Below are 18,803 nucleotides of genomic sequence, written 5' to 3'. Positions count from 1 at the left end.
ATTTTTTGGACATATTTTTCATTACATCATGGACGACTTTTTTCTTCGGACTCCTCTTTGAGAAAATTTTTAATCTCTGACCCCTCCTCTTCAGAAAATTCCTGGCTATACTTTAGCAAGGGAATCAGTAATATTTTTCATCATTTCTCAAAATTTTAATCATCTTTTTGCCGTCAGTGATCCATCAAAAAAGCATGACACAGTCTACCCAAACTGTGCACTTAAAAGTGGATTATAAAAATTTCTACTATGCTTGATAAGATTTTCCTTCGGCAATTTTTCCACAATAAAGTCTGCGTAATTGCCTGTACCTTTCAAGACAACAGATCTATTCTTCTCGGTCCAATACATAAAATCTCATACTGCTTTAAAAACTAGTTAAACAATTTTTTAGTGTGAAGAGAAGTTTGAAAATAGCACGAGAGGGCGGTAAATACCTGCAGATGACATCCAGTCAGTAGACGTAAAGTAAAAACAGACTAGAAAATGGAAATCAAGGAGTACTGTTGCGAGACTGTTCAGCTGATCAGCCAGCCAGAAATCTGCGAAACCAACATGATAGAATGGGGCTAGAAACATCTCCACTGAAAAAAAAAAATGCGAAGAACAGTTTATATATCATCATGATTTCACCTAGTGCTATAAAGGCAACTACTTTAAGTTTTTTGATTATTTAAAGTAGCAAATCGCATACTTGACTACAAGATGGGTAACTTGCCTCTCAAGTTGAAAAAACAAGTTTAGCACTTACTTTTTGTTTCTTTGTAGTTTTCCTGTTTGTTTTCTATTTTTGCTCTTTTGGTGAAAAGGGCAAGTACTTTGATTCATAAGCAGAAGTTATCGGTATCCTTTTTCCAGGATAGGGGGGGAGGGAGAAGAAGGAAAATGAAAAATTTGCTTAAAAGGAGGGCAGTTGTAATTTCTAACAGAATTTCTAAAATACATCAAATTTTCAAGTCTTGGGGTGAAGGAAAGTCCCACCCTCCTAAACTTACACTCCTGAAAATATTAAAAAAATAGAGTTATTTTACAAACTCTAGAATCCTCTATTAAAAACTTCACATGCAACATTTACAAATAGATTCTACAAGTCCTCCGTCCGAACTACTCTACACTTACTGCTGATAAGCATTGGTGGAACAACACCAACTCTTCAGCATTACTCTGTTTTTGAGCTAGTTAATCGTGTTTTATTACGCATGGAAAAATGAATCAAAGTACAAGAGAGAGAAACTTACCAAGACTTTAATACACCAAAATCTTGCGCCGGACTGGAATGTCCTCAATGGATTTAAAAAGAAGAAAGCCATGACAAAAACTAGAATGATGGGGTTCAGGTACTGCGGTATGCTCAGAGAGTTGCTATACAGAAAACAGAGGATACTGAGGGCCCAGATTACTCCGAATATTGTTGCTAGCTCCATCAAATGTTGCTCAGACAGATGATTTCGGGGATCCAACTCGAAGATCAAGACGTGGTTGACACCCGACGATCTCCAGCCGTAAACGTTGACCCCGATGAGAAATAGGAACATTATCAACAGAAGTGGTGCTCGGTAGAGTCTAAACACTGTGGCTAGGCCTTGATAACTGCTCTGATGGTATAGGGCTGGAAAAAGAAAGAATACTTAAAATTATACGAGAAGTTGAGAACTAGGGGGTCTCCCTAGCCGCCAAGCAGCCCAGTCCTGACGAGCACATTGTGGCAAACGAAAACCTGGGCCATGATTTTGATCATCTCTATTGTATGCTAACAGATAAGGAATCATGTAAATCAGCTTCGGTAGATTTCTGAAAAACTTGGAGAGAAAAGAGAGTTACAAAGGCAGATCTCTCATGGTAATGACACTCAATTTTACACTTTACATCACCGGTTAGCCTGTTCAAGATGGTAGAAAATTTCAATTATTTTATTCTTTTTTTTTTAATGAGGAGAATATATGTAAAAAAATGTGAAGTTAAAATTGAGGTACAAAAATGGGGCATAGACTGCAGCTATTCACAGATGTAACCAGTAACAGAAGAGGAATTATTTCAGATTAAAGTTTCAATTCTGTTTTCAACCTAATCTCTTTTTCATTCTGCTCAAAGCGCTCCATACTTATTTCAACATCCAAGGTTTGACTGTGTATGTCTGCTCAATTAAAGGTTAACACGGTTGTCCAAAACATGTCTAATGAAAGTCAACCCTGCAGAGGAACTGAAACTTTCTATGCTGCTCCTCGAAAACGTATTTCACGGAATCAGCAGGCCAGTAATTTTTTACATTTTATAACACAAACAAGAATTTTCGCCACTTCACCAGCATATGTTGGTTCAATATTTTTGATGCGCAGTTTTTGATAACGTTCCCATCTGATTTTTTGCACTTTTATGAAACACTTCCACCTGTGCTTTGTAAATGGAAAATAACTAACACACATGTATGAATGAGAGTGTGAATAAATGGCGAAAGGAAGAGTGTATTAGGTAATTAAACTACATAGTAAACTCATACTTTTAATTTTTCCAAAAAATAAAAGACAGAGAATTTCATATTTCCTGTTTTTTAGATGATTTTATTATCTAACATTACTTTGTTGCTTAATACCTTCGAAAATTTAATTCAATTTAATTCATGTAGATAGGTACGAGACATATTCTCGTAATAGTTACGTTATTTTAAAATGAAATTATTCAAAGCAAAAAAGAATAAATAGATAACACATGCTAAAATTATAATGTGTGGCAGCTCTTTGGATGCATTTACGGCTACAAGGAGAAAAATGATAGAGTAAAAACCAAAAGATTTTTAGGATAAACAATAATTACCAGATAAAATAACAGCACAAAAAAGAACTAGGAAGGAACCAGAAAAGAGACCAACTTTGAAAGTAATCCACGGACTCTGCTGTTCGCCCAGTGGAGGAACCCTCAACCTTTTCATCGCCTTCTGCCGGTTTCCGCCCTCCAGTTCTTGGGTGACTGTGTTTTCCGTCTCTGTGATGAGGCGACTGATTTCATTGTTCGTATGGAAATGAGCCGTCTCCATGCAGAGTTTCCACCACTTGGAGCCGGTGTCCACGCGCAGGAGCTGACAAATATTCAAGAGAGCTATGAATGATACAATCAAAACCAAAAGTAAATATCTTACAGAGTAATTTTTACATGGTGACGTTAAAACATGAGACAAAAAAGTTCTTGCGATTGAATGGACCATTAGACAGGGTGAGAAATTAAGCACTACAGCACATGTTTTCTCATCATAATTTCATGCAAAACATGTTGAATATGTCAGAAACCTCCAAAGTTAACTCATGAAAGAGAAACAAATATTCATAGGTAGTTTACATTGTAAACTGTAAAATTAAATAGGTTTGGAAAAAAATCACAATCAATGTACACTAAGTAATTAGGCATTGACGTCAATCTACACGATAAAAAAATGACTTGCTTTAACACACATTTTTTTCGTCTTCTGACACAAGATACCTTCAGCCTTGTCAAGGAAAAATTATTAAACAGGAAGATATTTCTATCGTATAAATTATAGTTAACAGACACTCGTTAAATGCTCGATTTGACTTGGGTAGACAGCTTTTTTTTTTGTGACAGGAAGTTTGAATTAATGTGGAAAGAGCCGTTGTATTCTCTTTTATGAGTTAAATTTGGAGAGTTTTGCAGCGTCCATGAGTCGTTTCCTATGTAAGATTTTGAAGAGAAAACATAAGACGCTTCCTTTTAGTTCAGACTTGTCTAGTCATCCATTGGAGGGGTTTTAGTCTTTGTTACGTAGAAAAATAAAAATTCCTCTTCAGACGACCTTTGTACTTAAAAAAATAATCTATACTAATAAAGCAGACTTCACGTTGATTGACTCACTCACTGACTGACTCACTCACGTATCAGCGGATCTCGTGAACGGGAGGCCGTGTGACCCTGAGATTCCGCACTGGGATCCCTCTCTACCCCGAGGCGCCGGATAAGGGAGGATTTTGCGATCCGCCCGCCGGTTCGCGGGATATCGCGGTCCGCGTGTGTCGATTTTCCCGTAAGGACAACGGGTGCGAGAGAGAGTGCGAGCGAGATGGAGCGATTTCCGCGTTTCGCGCTGAAAGACAGCTGATAAATTTTACGTGTGTTCTTCTGGTACGCGCAACGGGTGCGAGGAAGATGGAAGGAGTTAAGCGTCCAACGAGTGCGAGGAAGATGGAACGAGTTCGGCGTCGCGCTGTTGGAAACGCGGCGCCATGATTTTTGCGAGCTCCGACTCGTGCATTCGTTGCCGGGCTACTCTCTCAGGGATGTGAAAATCTGGAAAATCTGTCTATGCATCGGCATAGAATAAAGAAACTGACGTAGTCTCTTCATTCTATGGCATTGGTTCGCGATTTTCGCGATTGGTTCGCGCATTGGTTCGAGTTTCCTTCCGTTTTTTTTTTGCAAGATTAGTGAAAAATGTGCTCCGCGGAACCTTTCGTTTCGTTTTGTTTTTTTTTTTTAAAAAAATTTACCTGCTCAAATTCGGAAGTAAAAAAATTGTTGTGATTTAGTCTTCACGTCGCCTGGGGTTACTTTTTGTTACTTTTATCTTGTTTTGAAATGATTAAGGCAAATTCTCGGGAAATTTTGAGAGAAGCTGTTGCTTGGCTTCAAAAATAGAATAAATAAATAAAAATGGAACATAAAGACGGTGTGCAACGCTTCAATCGGAGGAGAAGCGGGGGTTTGACAGCAAGCAGAATTGAAGCGAGCAACTATTTGAACTCCGGAGTGGGTATGTGGTATCATACAAAATTGAAGGAAAATCATACGTTTTCGCCCATCTCAAGTAACAGATGTTTATGAGTTTTATGCGCACATGCGCGTCTTAATTCAGTCAGAAATTCGCGTGTAGGTATGCCACGATATTGATGTGAATAACGCGCAATTGTAATGATCTTAAAAATTCGCTAGGAACACGACGTATTTGCCGTGATACCGAGGTGATTATCGTGTAATTTCTAATTTGTTTTACAAAATCCCTGGATAAATCAAGTTTTCTCCGCGATGTAGATGACAAACCCGCCATTGCTGTGAATTAAACGAAACCGCTGGTTAAATCCCGTAATTTTCGCGGCTGAAACTCACCAGCTAACTTCAATTGAACATTGAACTGACAAAAGTAACAAATCTTCATGAAAATAACCATCTTTTGATTGGGTATTTTTTATTATTATAACTATCATGTGAGCTTATTGCAGAACGGACCAAAATAGCAGCATACTTCGAATCTCTACTTTTTAATCAAACCAGTGCGTCTCGCCAATTTTGAAATAGTAGATAATAATTCAGAAACACAATTAGTAACTGATCACTAATCACAGTTGTTGATAAAAAAAGTTTATAACAAACACTCAAAAGACAAAATTCCCAATATCCGTCTCTAAATCTAAGAGAGACACATTTGATAACATTTAATCAATAAACTAGTCAATAACATCTTGCAGTCTAAAATTAATTTATTTTTTTAAAAGAAATGCCTTTAGCTAGAAACAATTCTGAGCATTCTAAAGTTGTCTGTGTTTTCAAACGTATGGCAAGTTCCAATGAGGAAATCCAAAATGAGCTTTATGTGCTCATAAATATAAGCATAAATTGTGAGTCTAGACAGTTTTAATTAGATGGATTATGAACTTTTAAAAGTATTTTGGAAGATGAAACTCACCTTGTCATGCTTCTTTAAGATTTTCCTAAATCCTACATAATTGAGAGTTTGATAACTTTGCAACAGAATGAGACTTAAGTAGTATTCACTGAATGCCAATTTGAGCTCTTGCAGTTTCCTGGGAGGTATATCGTTCCCTGCCCCGCTTGTCACATGCTTTTTTTTACCTAGCTCGAGGGCTGCTTTCAACTCAACGCACAAAGATGCGTATTTGCGAGTTGCCTCAGCAAGTTTTTCTGTGGACAGCAACAAATCAAAATTAACACTCCCTAGAAAGAAGTACATAGATGGACTTCATTTGGCAATTAGGAACGACAATGTCAGGCTCAGTTCAGAAATAACGTATGCACCATTAGTTTCCCTCTGCACATAAGTGTTTTTAAGGAAGAGCCAGAAATTGTAGTCCTGATTGCAAAATGTAGTCCAATTCTTCTTCACATTCTGGAGAATGCTGGCACCTTTGAAGACATACCAAGAAAACAGAGAGAATGTTTATGAAAAGTAGAATGTTTTGATGTCTTTGACAGGAAAAAAAACTAACCAACTTTCGAAATTAAATTTTTCGTTTTTCAACAAAAAAACGCTTGTGCATCTTCTTTCTGCTGACATCATTCCATTTTTTATAAAATATATCAATGGCTAAAATAGATAAAAACTCATATCCATTGGCAATGTTTCAAAATATCCAATTAGGTTTAATTCTTTAAACAAAACTAACCATAACGTCACCTTGCAATTTTCAGAGAATCTGAAAATACGCTAAAAAAAATCCACAGAAAATTTCAAGAAAAATTGTTGATTTGTTTGTTTGTTTGTTTTTTTTTTAAAAAAAAATGCGATGATTTGCAACGCTTCATTGATGTAGAGATTGACTGGGAATTAGATCATACTTTTTTACTTACTTTTCTCTAATTCATGTAGGAGACATGCTTATTAGAAAATCATGGAAGAAATAAAGGAACAAATCGTTCAGGATTAAAGACTACAGCACAATTAAGACCTTGGATATGATTGCTTCTAGTTTCAGTGGTAGGTATGAAACTTCAAAGGTCAGAAAGGAAGGAAAAAAGAACGCAAATTTAAGTTTCACCAGTGGTATGAACTAATACTGTACTGTACATACTAACAGTTATAAGAAGTAATCATTGTATAGATACAAAGGAAGGGACCATTATTAAAATACAAGTTCATCCTAAACGTTCCTCAAAAATTTAAACTCCAAAAAGCAAGACAATGGTTTTCTTAGAAATAATAAATTCATCATTACTAAAAACATAAAAAAATTAATTCATAACAAGTGAGAGTCGGCTGCTAATGCTATACAGAAATTAAGTAGAAGTAATAAATTACCAGCGTAAAAGACGTTGATTTTCTGAAGTTCTTTGTCACAATATAGGAAGAAATTCTCATCAAACTGACTGAAGTGCCTTGTGATGATTTCTGGTTCAACAGATTCTGGAGAAGGGGCTTCCTCTATCACTTTACTCAACATTAATTTCATTTCCTGTGAATTCAAAACAAAGATTTTTAGGACACAGAAGGGATTTCTTTTAAATACAAGTAGGATACCTTAACTTAAAATGCGGTAAAGGATTTATGATGTAATGCATAGAACTTCTAGTGTGAAAACCTGCTCCACCGCAAAATGTCCAAGATAAATGTCAACTGACATTCATTCAAGTTTTACTACAAATTTTTTGTGGCTGGTAAAAACTGAATGGACTTTTCAGTTGATATTTCGTTTGGATATTGTTCTAAAGATGAGGTGGAAAGGAAGATATTGAGCCAATACAGTAGATTTTGTAGGTTTTGATGATACAAGTTTTACGGAGGATAATTTTTGCGCAGAGCTGAGTATCAGTAGGTGGTAGTAATTCAAGTAGCAGCGGCAGTATGTGTATTCTTAAGGAGTAATTCTTTCAAAAGTTTAGAAAAAAATCTGAAACTTACATCATAATTTATGTACTGCTTCCTCCATTCCGGAGTGATGTGGGCGGACAGATGCTCTGCGAACTTCATCTTGATTTAGTTCTGAGGAACAGAAAAAACGAGGAAAAATTAGGTGCACTATCAGCAACTGAAAATACAAAAAAAAAAAATTGCCAAATTTCCCTTCGCAAATTGCGTTTTTTATCATGAGATTCATGCACATTTCTAACTGACAAGTTCGCCAATTTTTCTTCTGACTCCTGCAAAAATCAGCAAAATTCTGGAAAAAAATTGCATAGGTATATGCTTGAAAAAAAGTTAAATTTTTGGGTTAAATTCGCAACCTTGGAGAGAAGTTACGTTCCTTCGCCCGGTAAACGGCAAAATATGGCAACGTTGCAATATAGTAATCCCCTCCTGGCTCCGAGGGCCCGCAACGTCATTGCCCTGAACATGCGTAACATAAAACATAACATGCGTCACGGATTAAGGAAAGGCGAAATTGTGCTTAAAATAAAATGAGAGCGATGGAAGGAAACAAGAGAGGGAGGGGGGGGGGAGGGGGCACTTAGTACGTCATTACAATGAAAATATATGCGTTCATTAATTCACGCAGGGCCCGTTGTCGAAAGACGGACGTGCGCTGGATTGCGGACTAATTGCGGAAAAACAACGTAAGAACTTCCAGGCGTTGCCAAATTTCTTTCGATAAAATTAGCAATATTCAGAAAACTTGTGAACAATTTTCTCTTAAGATTTTCGGATCTAAGACAAGGAATCTAAGGCATGGGAAAGTTTTGTAAAAATTTATCCAAGAATTGAGGTTGCTTGTGGACGACGTCAAGTACAGCAAGCTAATGGGCCTGTTGCAAACTTTTGCTAGAGCAAAACTAAGAGTTGTTTCTTATAGATAATGCCTCAAAAATCACGATGAGCGCATCGGCAAACTCTGAAATGCACTCATAACTTCACAATCTGCGTAAGAAATTTGCGGTTTTTTGAGCTTCCCGCTTCAAAAACGATACTACGGCGCAGGTGAACATTTTGTAAGAGGAGTCGTTCCATTGTCGGCAATAATCATCATAGCCGACGCCAATCCGCCAAAACACGTTTGATGGGACGAGATAACACCTGAACTGGATTAGACCAGATAACAATCGGTGTGTTAACGTTCATATTTTCCACGCCCGAATTGATTGACCTTGAACTCTCCTTGAATTACGCGCGGAACTGCGTGCAAGCGTCGGCCATGATGAATATCGCCGACGATGGAGCGACTCCTCTAACAAAATGTTCACCTGTGCCGTAGTATCGTTTTTGAAGCGGGAAGCTTAAAAAAACGCAAATTTCTTACGCAGATTGTGAAGTTATGAGTGCATTTCAGACTTTGCCGATGCGCTCATCGTGATTTTTGAGGCATTATCTATAAGAAACAGCTCTTATTTTTGCTCTAGCAAAAGTTTGCAACAGGCCCATTGCGTTCAAATAGATAGACAAAGCGATAGACAAAGGAGACCAAGGGAGAATGGAGCAATCTTATTGCTGGAAGCGGGTGGTTGCAATGGAAAAAGGAGCTAAGTAATAGACTAACTAAGGGCAATCCACGGGAGATCCTGTAACTAGTCCATCATTTCCCCCTTAATCTGAAACAACCACCCGTTTCAACCAATAGGAGCACTTCATTTTTCCTTTGTCTATCACTTTGTCAATCAGTTTCAGTAATCAGCCTGCTGGAGAGATGGAAGAGCAAGTGTGGTGGTTGCGTAACAAGAAAGGGAAGGGGCTTCTATCAAATTCCGTGAAGTTTTTTGATGGTTTTCCAGACGAAATTGAATTTCCCGTGTTTCCTCGATAGCTAGGAGCATGGTGTGTTAGAATTCTTGATTGTTTCATTCTTCTATTTTTCCTGATCTCCTTGAAAAACTTCCTTGAGGAAACTCGAGGATTTCCTTTCATAAATCCTCTGGAAAAAGGCAGAAGTTTGAGGGGGGGGGGGGGATCAACTTTTCGAACTGATCCCGCTCCCCGGCAAATTCCTTGATTTCCCATTTTCCTGATGAATCCCGGGAAATCCAGGTTGATACTATCAGGGATGTAGATTTTTCCCCACTACACGACCTGTTACAATATTAAAATTGCGATTTATTTCAATTTTTTTGGATGAATTTCAATTAGAGGAGCCCCTTCAATCGGTGAATAGATAACACGCATAACACTCCGGCACGACAGCAATAATCTATTCACAATGTAACTGCGATTAAAAATCAATGGAAATAAAAAGTCTCCTGTATCCTGAGCCCAGATTTATAAAAACTTTGAGAAAGAAAAATACTCTCGATTCTAAAGGATTTTTGCTCGAATCAAAGGGATTTCAGCTTGAAATATAAGGCTTAGCTCTCGATTCAAGCGAAAATCCGATTGAATCAAGAGTATTTTTGCTCGAATCAAAGGGATTTCAGCTTGAAATATAAGGCTTAGCTCTCGATTCCAGCGAAAATCCGATTGAATCAAGAGTATTTTTGCTCGAATCAAAGGGATTTCGGCTTGAAATAAAAGGCTTAGCTCTCGATTCGAGCAAGAATCCGATTGAATCAAGAGTATTTTTGCTCGAATCAAAGGGATTTCAGCTTGAAATAAGACTTAGCTCTCGATTCAAGCGAAAATCCGATTGAAACAAGAGTATTATTGCTCGAATCAAAGGGATTTCAGCATAAAATAAAAGGCTGAGCTCTCGATTCGAGCAAAAATCCGATCGAAACAAGAGTATTATTGCTCGAATCAAAGGGATTTCAGCTTGAAATAAAAGGCTTCGCTCTCGATTCAAGCGAAAATCCGATTGAATCAAGAGTATTTTCGCTCGAATCAAAGGGATTTCAGCTTGAAATAAAAGGCTTAGCTCTCGATTCGAGCAAAAATCCGATCGAATCAAGGGTATTTTTCCTCGTCAAAGTTTTTTCCCGGTGACTGGGATCGGTGCTACGTGGGCGTGAACATTTCGTCCGTTTCGAATACTTTATCAACGAGAAATCCGGCAACGTTCGAATGCTGATAGGACGTTCTTATCGCAGGAAATTTGGACGGCGGGGGTGGAGGAAATTTACAAGCGCGAAAAGCGACACACCGGTGGATTTCCTGGCACGCCGCGATAGTTTCGCGCGCGCGAAAGCGAGCGAACCGCTGAAAAAGCGGTAATTCGGATCCGGGCCGTTTGCCGGTGTCACCCAGTGCCACGCGATTGTTTACGCATTTTTCTGCGGAGACCCGCGCGGCCCAAAGTTCGGACCAAATCCAGGGTTGCAGGCGTGAAATGAAAAATTAGAAAGATTGGAAATTTCCGTGAAATATTTCATGGAATTTCACGAGACTGTGAAAAATGGCATAATTTTCAGGGGTTAGAGTATGCAATCCGCACGCAAATACACAAAAAATAGAAGACAGAGACAATTTTTACATTTTGCGAAACATGGAAAGGAACTGGTAGTTTTCAACATGTTTCATAAATATCTGAAATTTCATGAAATATTTCACGCAAAATTTCAAAATTTTATTTTTCATGAAAAATTGCTACCCTGACCAAACCGCGCATCACCAATTTTCCGCCTTCCATGGCAGAGACGGATCCAAGGAGGGAGGGGGGAGGGGGAATGACCCCCCCGCCCTTAGACCGAAAACGGAAAAAGAGTAGGAAAGGGGGAAACGGAGGAAAAGAGAGGAAAAGGGGTAACGAGGGAGAGAAAAGAAAATATTCCTTAAAATTTACTGAAATGGTCTTCGGACCGAACTGTATGACCAAAGTTTACCAAACCAAAGGGTTCTCAACACCGCAGAAATAAACAGTCCATATACTAAAATAAAATTACGCCAGAAGAGGTACTGTTCGTCAATTTTCAACTATCAAATAATGCACAAAATTCCTTAAGTTCGCCTTCAATTTTGTTGCATACCCACCAACGAGCCCGAATAATACACATCCGAAAAACATATTCATAAAGCTCCATTAACTTTGATTAGACCAATAAACGACTTTGTTCACCTAAGCGGCCGTGCTAAGGAAGAACGCCGTATGAACATCCGAGAGTTACCGAACTTCCATCACTAAAATATTTTTTTTTCTTAAGGAAGAAAATGAATATTTTGCCTTGAAACTTTCAAGGACTTCAGGTGAAATTGCGAACAAAATTATCTGAAAAATTGGAAGGAAAATATTCATGAGTTTACCAGGAAATTCGTCTATCGTCGTTCTATCAAAGGAAATTTGGCAGCGCCGGAAGGTCCATACGGCGTTCTTCCTTAGCACGGCAGTATGGGTGGGTATCGTGTACCTAAAGTTCGCCTTCAATTTTGCTGAATAGGCAAAATACCTACCGAAGAGCACCTAACGCCTTTTTCAAGAATGTTCGCCATCAAAATGATGTTCACCATCTCTGGTGCGAGACGCAAAAGCCTCAACCAAACAGGATACTCAATGTATGACACCCGCATTTCTTAACTTTCGAGAGCTGAGTAACTTTCACAAAAACAAATGGATCGCTGATTTAACAATTAAATTGATAAAATTATACGTCCGACTTGTTTCAAATGTACATTTTACAATAGTGGAAAGCTAATTTACCCACGGGGTGCTTAAATTAGTATTTTTTCAATTGTAAAATCTACATTGAAACATGTCGGAAACTTTTTTCTAACTACAAAATTGTTAAATCAGCAATCCATTTTTGTCCGTGTTGTTACTGGCTTCCCTCTCCTTCCCCAGACTTTTCAGGCAAACATTTGAAGGGGGGAGGGGGTCGCTTGCCACTTATCGGAGGACAATTTAAAAAAAGGTCAACGGAAAGCTTTTTTACTTTGGCTCTCGATGGGACATTTTCCAGCCCCTTTCTTGAGTGACCTCGAGGCTCAGATGACATCGTGGTTTGTTATTTTGCGATCGATACAGAAATTGCGAATGCTGCATTTCCGTCCAACTTGGAGACTCCCTTGTGACAAGACAAGTTCGATTGAATTATTTTCATCTCACGCGAGACCCGTGGGTAGGCGATAAATACTGCCGTGCTAAGGAAAAACGCCGTATGAACATTCGAGAGTTGTCAAATTTCCTTCGATAAAATGTTTATTTTTGAGTAAAGATATGTATATTTTCCCCTGAAATTTTCAGGTACTTTAGGTGAAATTGCGAACAAAATTATATGAAAAATTGGATGGAAAATATTCAGAACTTTACCAAGAAATTTTTGTTTTATCAAAGGAAATCTGGCAACGCCTGAAGGTTCATACGGCGTTTTTCCTTGGCACGTCAGAATAGATATCTCATCTTTGAAATAGAGAATTTGCAGGTGTCTGAAATTTGATAAATTTCGTGTTTAAGTAGAAACTACTGAGTGAACCGAACACGAGGATACCCTTGGTTCAAGAATGGAACAATTATTGGAGAAGATATGACAAAATGATCTAGTCTGCTAAGTTACATGTGTTTAAATGGGAAATGCCGCCAGATGACGTCACTAGCCGGTGCATTTTCTCACTTTTAAATCGATTTTTATACTATTTCCCATATCAGAAAAAAGATTAGAAATACTGTGAAATCAGTTCTTTAGGCACTTTCAGATGAAGCAATAAAAAATTTGCATACAAATTCTTCATTCCTACAATTTTCTGCCAATTTTTCTCTTTCTGAAAAAAAGTCCATTAGACTAAGAGTTCAGACTCACCAAAAATTTGACAAGAAGGAACACTCTTGATTCAATCGGATTTTTGCTTGAATCAAAAGGAAATCCGTCAAATTAAGACTGAGCTTGGCTCTTGATTCAAACAAGAATCCGATTGAATCAGGAGCGTTTTATCTTGTCTAATTTTTTAAGAGTCCAGACTCAGGATTCAAGAGACTTTTTTCCGGTCAACGATCGGACTACATTTTGCAATAAGGAACCACAATTTCTGGCTCATCCGTAGAAGCACTTATCAACGTAGGAAACTCAGTGGCACATACGCTGTTCCTGAAATCAACCAGCAATTTTAGTTCTTTACACTGGGAAAAAAGTCTCTTGGATCCCGAGTCCAGACTCTTATAAAATTTGACAAGAAAAAATACTCTTGATTCAATCGAATTTTCTTTGATTCGAGCAAAAATCCGACTACATCAAGAGTATTTGGACCGCGTTAAGCAAAAGGACCCACATCAGCTATTGTCAAATTTAATTGGGCTACATGAAAACTGCTGTGCTGCTTTAGTGCGAATCACGGTGAATTCCCTGCATACTACGAAGCAATTTCTTTACAATTTTCAAAGGATTCCGCACAAACGTTTTCTCGTAAAAAATTATACTCACTATTACATTAAGTTAAATTTGGCAATAGCTGATGTGGCTTGGTTCCTTTCTGCTAAAACGTGGTCCATTTTTTCTTGTCACATGTTTTAAAGTCTGGGCACAGGATTCAAGATACATTCTTCTTCCAATGTATTTGCTGCAAAATACGGTCCGATCATGCATACAATCATATACCTAGGTCATTTTGCTGGGGGGCCTTCACCGGGGGGTCTGGGGGGCATGGGATACCCCCTAGCTCAGAGGGGGGTCCGGGTAAATTTTTGAAATTTTAACTCTATTTCAGCGCATCTCGAGGCATCCGTGGCGCTAATCCTCCTTCAATTTTTGCACAAAAATTACCCAGTTCTAGGCATTTTAAGGTTAAAATACTTTCAAACTGATGCATTCAACATGTTATTCTGTTTATTTTCTCACCGATAACCACTCTTATGTGTGGAAATTGCGAAAAAATGTTTTAAAAAATGCCAGAATCATTGTTTTTTATCAGAAGCCCATGCAAAGTAAAATATAATATAATAAGCGACGTAACTATGAATGATTAAACAATTTTCACCCACTAAAAAATAGAGGTATGAATTTGAAAAAATCGATTGCATCCAGATTTTTTGGAGCAATTCGACTGAATAATGAACAGAGAAGAAAAAACTAACTGTTCGAGCGCAGGATTTTCAGTAAAAACTATGTGCATCAAAGAGGGTGTTTTGCACCATCCAGAATTTCTGGGGGGGGGGGGGGGGCAGATGATACTATTTCCAATTTTGGGGGGAAGGGGGCCAGGCCCCCGCTGCCCCCCCCCCCTCCGTACGCCTCTGGATGCCTAAATACTTCTGCTCCAATCAAATCCTTTCTCTTCAGTATACAATACTGCCGTGCCGAGGAAAAACGCCGTATGAACATTCGAGAGTTGCCAAAATTCCTTCGATAAAATGTTTATTTATGAGGAAAGTTATGAATATTTTTCCTTGAAATTTTTAGGTACTTTAGATGAAATTGCGATTAAAATGATCTGAAAAATTAAAAGGAACATATCGACGGTGCAAGTCGGCAATCACATATCTCGTTTGCGGTGTCTGAAAATCTCCGCCTCTATGTTATTTTTTTAAAGGAGAACAAATCGATAACATTCCTTGACGTTTTTGCAGAATTTTCTTCGCACAGAGAAGAAAAATCATGGCAATTTTAAAGAATTACCGTTGAGTAGTTTTCCGTCTGAAAAATAAAGTATGACAGGAAGTCTGCGACGTCGCAAACCGAGTTATGTGATTGCCGACTTGCACCGTCGATATTCATAAGTTTACCAGGAAATTTGTATTTTATCGAAGGGAATTTGGCAACGCCTGGAGGTTCATACGGCGTTTTTCCTTTAGCACGGCAGGATACCACACGCATATCGACGGTGAAACTACCAAACCACGTATCTCGGTTTGCGACGTCGCAGACTTCCTGTCATACTTTATTTTTTAAGTAGACAAACCACTTAACGTCCAGTCTTGAAAATTTCTGTGATTTTTCCTCTTCGTGCGGAGAAAATTCCGTGAAAATTTCAAGGAATGATATTGATTTGGTCGACTTCAAAAAATAAAATGCAGCGTAGATTTTAAACACCGCAAACGAGATACGTGGTTTGGTAGTTTCACCGTCGATATGTACGAGCAATGAAATCTCGACAGGCAAAGCCTGCGCCACGAACCTTGACTCCGATTTTCGGCGGGTGTTCCGGCCCTCCGAAATCCTTACTTCGGGAGAGCGCGCACTCACGTGGTCTGACGTGACGTTGACGTTCGCCCCCGGGGGGCGGGGGAGAGGGGGGGGGGGGTAAACGATCCCCGGTTTCGACGACCAAGTCGCGACCCGAAACAAACGGCACTCGAAGCGAGCGTTTTGATTGTTTTTAATTGCGGGCGGGAGTGGCGCGGGACGCGAGGATGACGTCACGTGCGGAGCGTGAGTCACGACGGACGGGACGCGCGTCGTCGTCGGTGTCGCCGTCGCCGACGCCCGAGGAGCACTGATGAAGCCGGGTTTTCCTTCAACTAGCGCGGTGGCGCGCGCAACGGCGACGGCGTTTTTGGGCGCGGCGCTGCACTGCTAGGCATGAAATCAAATGCTCCCGGTTCCCTCCGAAATGACAGCGCGCGATGAGCGCCAAGCGTCACCGAGCCAACGCTTGCGCCCAAAGACGCAGCACCGGTCCGGGACCGGTGCTGCGTCCTCTAGCGCGGCGCAAGGCGCCGCGCCTACTAATCAATAAATTTACTTGGTTGGTTACTATTCCTTTTTCTGTGGTTTTTAATATTTTAGTGTTTTGGGTTATAAATATTATCTTACTTATTAAGTTTAAGTTTTTTATAAATCACATGTATGTTAATATTTGGTTAATAATTTTATTGGGTTTGTTTGTTTATTGTTTTGTTTTACAATTTAACCCTTTTATCAGGCACTTTATTTATTAAGATATCGGGATGAGGCTAATCAATTCTAAAATTGCAGTTTAGCGTTATATTTCTTTAACTATTAATAATTATGAAAGTTTACAATAATTCATTTTTATTGTAATAAAAAAAAAAAAAAAAAAAAAAAAAAAAACCGAGAGAGGAGAATTGAATACTATCAAACTCCTTAACCTAAATCAGTAAAAAAATCTTAATGAGACTATTAGCCTATTAGCTATGCTTTGTTGATTAATCAATGTTTTGATAAAGTACAACATTTTTTATGTTAATCAATTTAAATTTAGGTCTTTAAATTTATCTACAAAAGTTATAATTTTTATTTATGGTTTAAGAATTTCTGGATTTTCTGTTTTAAATATTCTTGAAACTTCCGGTCATCTTCCGCGAGGTGGCGGTTCACTAAAATGTGGAATGCTCCCTCGGTTGCTCTAGTTTGGAAGAGAGGGCTTGCACTGTTCCTGCCTTTCTCTTGGTGCAGTAGCAACAGAAGTAATAACTTTTGCCGTCTCAGGGCAAGATGGTAAAGAGCAAGAGCTTTTCTTTTTCTTCTATTATCCATTGGAATGGAGAAAAAAACACAGCGGAACGCATGTGCGAGCACACTAGCGATAGACGCCACACTGATATCGAAAAACACGAAAAACAGTGTGAAAACGCCGACGCTGTACTCAGCGCACGACGCCTGACAGATTCCGAGGAGAACAGAGCCGCGCCATTCGCGCCAGGAACCGCGTTTTTGACGCGATCGCCGTGCGCTGCGCCAGTTGGAGGAAAACCCGGCTTGACGGCCGCGGCCCGGGCGTCGCGACGCCGAACGCCCCGCGCGAGACGCCGATGCGCGACGCGGTTGCCGACGTGGGCTCCGAAAACGCTGCGTTTGACGTCCGCGCTGAGTTGCTAAAAGAAATTTCGTCGAATGAAATTTCTTGAAATTTCACAAGAAATTTCATGAAATTTCTTTTTTTCCCATCAAATTTCTTAAATTTCATGAAATTTCTTTATTCCCCATGAAATTTCATGAAATGTCTTTCTTCCCCATGAAATTTCATGAAATTTCCCCATGAAATTTCTTGAAATTTTCCCAAGAAATTTCTTGAAATTTCCCCATGAAATTTCTTGAAATTTCCCAATGAAATTTCTTTTTATAATCTTTCATGAAATTTCTTAACTCTGCGTCCGCGTCAGCGTTACGGAGCGTTATGCCGCAATCAGACGCTGAATTTAGCAGCTGAATGTGGAAGTCAACAGTCATCGCCAACGGCTGAAGTTTAGCAAATTCGAGTTATTTTCATCCAGATGTGTGTCGAATCTACTCGAATAGTTCAGACAAATTCAAAATTGGTCCGATGGTTGCTGAGAATCGTTGCCGGTCATCGGGCCGATGACTTCTAGAGTACCTATATTGAGAGAGTATGACCACTGGGGTTACCATCTCTGATTGGCTCAGCCATCTTAGGCTAAATGGAGCCCTTAGGACCCAAAAATGGCGGACGCCATAAAGTAATGTAATGCAAAATGACTCAAAATGTAGTTTTCTTTGCTTATCGTAACGAGAAATTTACTCAAATGCACTATTGCGACTTCTTACATATTTCTAAGGCTAATCGTGTGCAATTTTTGAGAAAAATTATCGTGATGTAGTAAGGTTGGCAGCAAGTGCGGTTGGTGTAACCGTCAAAAGTTGGCAATGACCCCCCTCCCATCCCAAAAACCAACAGATCAAATTGCTACCGCCTGATATTTATGGTACTCTAGAGCTTATCCATCGAGGTGCCAATGTGGGCCATACTGCTCTTATATAGGTCAATCTCGAATAGTTCAGACAAATTCAAAATTGGTCCGATGGTTGCTGAGAATCGTTGCCGGTCATCGGGCCGATGACTTCCACATTCAAGCCACATTTAGCTCCCACATTCAGCGTGTGATTGCGGTGTTACAACTGGGGGGTATGGCCTGGTTACACGCTCAAATTTCCGTCAAATTCCGATCAAAATTGATGACCAAGATGGCGGTCGAGAGTTATCTAGATTGATGAGTGAAATTAATTAAAACAGCATGTTGATTGAAATAAGCATGAAATAAGCACGGTTGTGTGGAAATCAGATGAAGGATGAGGATGGAGCCCCACAGCTCCATCATCTACCATCAAATTTTTGCAGGCCGCAGAAATTTGATGGTAGATGGTGCGCACCAGTCACCATTTGATCGGAAATTGATGGGAATTTGAGCGTGTAACCAGCACATTAAAGCCTAGTGATGCGTATTATTTGACCGGACACATAAGACTCAGGGTTGCCACAGAATTTAGAAAATGAAATTCCCCGACATTTCCCTGATTTCCCCGACACATTTTGGTGAAATTCCCTGACAATTGAAGATGTGACGGATGGTCAAGAAGACATAATTGAA

The 18,803-nt window shown here is 39.2% G+C and overlaps 2 protein-coding genes across 2 annotated transcripts in view; both read right to left on the bottom strand.

Annotated features, from left to right (window-relative positions):
- Positions 1 to 18,803, bottom strand: part of LOC109031942 (solute carrier family 53 member 1-like) — a 34,853-nt gene that overhangs the window by 5,657 nt on the left and 10,393 nt on the right. The window contains exons 2-7 of the mRNA XM_072305615.1: positions 7,637 to 7,717; positions 7,037 to 7,190; positions 5,687 to 5,922; positions 2,812 to 3,073; positions 1,235 to 1,609; positions 438 to 584 (exon numbers count right to left, since the gene is read on the bottom strand). Coding sequence (XP_072161716.1) covers positions 438 to 584; positions 1,235 to 1,609; positions 2,812 to 3,073; positions 5,687 to 5,922; positions 7,037 to 7,190; positions 7,637 to 7,705 — 1,243 coding nt within the window. The 5' untranslated portion in view covers positions 7,706 to 7,717. The remainder of the gene's footprint in view (positions 1 to 437; positions 585 to 1,234; positions 1,610 to 2,811; positions 3,074 to 5,686; positions 5,923 to 7,036; positions 7,191 to 7,636; positions 7,718 to 18,803) is intronic.
- The window catches only part of GatB (glutamyl-tRNA(Gln) amidotransferase subunit B, mitochondrial), a 36,541-nt gene continuing 24,776 nt past the window's right edge, over positions 7,039 to 18,803 (bottom strand). The window contains exons 11-12 of the mRNA XM_019043807.2: positions 7,637 to 7,717; positions 7,039 to 7,190 (exon numbers count right to left, since the gene is read on the bottom strand). The gene's annotated coding sequence lies outside the window, so the exon portion shown is untranslated. The remainder of the gene's footprint in view (positions 7,191 to 7,636; positions 7,718 to 18,803) is intronic.

This window comes from Bemisia tabaci, chromosome 10 (assembly GCF_918797505.1).
Source record: "Bemisia tabaci chromosome 10, PGI_BMITA_v3".
In the NCBI taxonomy this organism is placed as follows: Eukaryota; Metazoa; Arthropoda; class Insecta; order Hemiptera; family Aleyrodidae; genus Bemisia; species Bemisia tabaci.
The sequence above is the reverse complement of the archived record's forward strand: the minus strand, read 5'-3'. Positions and strand labels throughout refer to the sequence as shown.